The sequence below is a fragment of the Sinocyclocheilus rhinocerous genome, unplaced genomic scaffold (assembly GCF_001515625.1).
Source record: "Sinocyclocheilus rhinocerous isolate Xijiao unplaced genomic scaffold, SAMN03320098_v1.1 scaffold157, whole genome shotgun sequence".
Lineage (NCBI taxonomy): Eukaryota > Metazoa > Chordata > Actinopteri > Cypriniformes > Cyprinidae > Sinocyclocheilus > Sinocyclocheilus rhinocerous.
In genome coordinates this window covers 1,505,030-1,506,783 of record NW_015665038.1, presented here as the reverse complement: position 1 = coordinate 1,506,783, position 1,754 = coordinate 1,505,030, and the positions used below count along the sequence as shown (strand labels likewise).

General features: G+C 34.4%; 1 protein-coding gene across 1 annotated transcript in view; it reads left to right on the top strand.

Moving 5' to 3' along the window:
- Nucleotides 1-776: 776 nt before the first annotated feature.
- The window catches only part of LOC107731038 (collagen alpha-1(XXVII) chain B-like), a 108,643-nt gene continuing 107,665 nt past the window's right edge, over nucleotides 777-1,754 (top strand). Inside the window, exon 1 of the mRNA XM_016542009.1 lies at nucleotides 777-1,153. Coding sequence (XP_016397495.1) covers nucleotides 1,101-1,153 — 53 coding nt within the window. The 5' untranslated portion in view covers nucleotides 777-1,100. The remainder of the gene's footprint in view (nucleotides 1,154-1,754) is intronic.

Sequence of the window (1,754 nt, the reverse complement as noted above, 5' to 3'; positions counted from 1 at the left end):
CACCCAGCAAAACCGTAAGATTATGTTTTTTATTAGTAATCTGGCATTTATGAATGTAAAATTTGGTTAAATTCATAAATGAATTAGTAGTGGCCAAAAAGTGAACATTGAATATTTTCATTGATAAATTCTGCATTTCACACTGCAAAGTAACTGAGTAAGTACAATACCAAAATAAATGCAAATATTTGTTCATGATATTACAGAAAGTGTAGTTTACATTTAAACCTTTCAAAAATGTATTTAAGTAATGTAATTTGCTAGATAAAATCTGTGTTTAAGTTTACATGAGATTTATTTAACTTTATTTCTAAAAAACGATTTTATTTGAAATATGCTGTCCTGTTTTAACTGTGGATGTGCATTGAATGAAATAACTTTTAATTTTAATTGCCTTAAAGGCAAAAAAAAACCTGCGGGCTGATTTCTTCTTGTTGAAAGCTAAATTACCCTTAATTTCACAAGAGCAAATGGCCAAATCAGCACGAAAAGCAAGTTGGAGAATGATCCACATGTGTGATAAATTACCAGCTTTGTATTTAAATTGTCTTGTGTGACGTTCTTTTATCCTCAATGTTTCTTTTTTTTTTTCGCTTCATTATTTTTTGACGAAAGCGAAAATAAATGGGTTCCTTTTGAAAAGACACACCTTCCATTGAATCCCTTGTAGTTTCCAGAGCGAAGTGTTTCTTTCTCAGAAGACAGTTGAGGGCGACAGAGGGAAATATGCATCCAGTGTCCCAAATCTTTAGCATGACTACTAAGTACTTAGGATTTAGTCGGCGACTTGACTAAGAGCTTGTACTTCACCTCAGCAAACCATGTCTGTGCCGCTTTGGACTTAACTTTCCAGGTTTCAGAATCACCGGATCTGTTACTGTCAGATGGAGAAGGCTGCATCGCGCCTCGCAGGTTCCTCTCTTTGGAACGTACTACATTTGGCACTCGGGAGAGACTGCGGCATGTAGTATTGTACTACAGTGTTGCATTAAGTCCTTCAGCGGTTATTAAAAGAAATTGTGCTATGGAAGTAATTCAGCAACTCTGTCATGTCTTGACTGCAGCAGCAAACACTCCCGAGGAAGAATGAAGTAAGCGCGATGGAGCCGGACAATGCCCCGAACTCCAGACTCAAAGCAGCTGGAGTCGGGGGGTGAGTAACAGCGCTCTCACGTCCTGACAATAGAGAGATAGATTTCACACAAACGTTAAATAGGTCATAAATTAGCCTGTTGGCTGTCAGCTCCGTTACATAAGAAAGAATGAGTTCACGAAGGGAGGTCCATTCTGGAGTTTGATGAATGAATGGGACACAGAAAACTTGTTTAACTTTGTTGATCAGCCTTCCTCCAGAAGTATAGAATTTGCTGGAGAAAATTGCACTTATGTGTTTTGGATTAACTTCTTTGTTTACTGATTTAATTAATAAATTAATTGCTTTTTATGCTTTGTAACCAGTGATTTAGACTGGGTTTTAGAATAGTAAATTATTTTCTTTAGTCTCTGGAATGAATGATTAGCCCTGCTCACCTGTTTATTTTGCTCAGCATTTTTATAATACAATACAAATATCTAAAAATCTTAAAAAAAAAAAAGAAGAAGATCTAATTACCTGAGAATGAAAATTGTGTAACATATTAAGTCTTGTTTTCAATTATTATTTATCGAATTATTTTATTAATATTTTATTATTTTGATTTTAATAATATGTACACTATTGGCAAACTGTTTTATCCTTAAGAATATATATATAT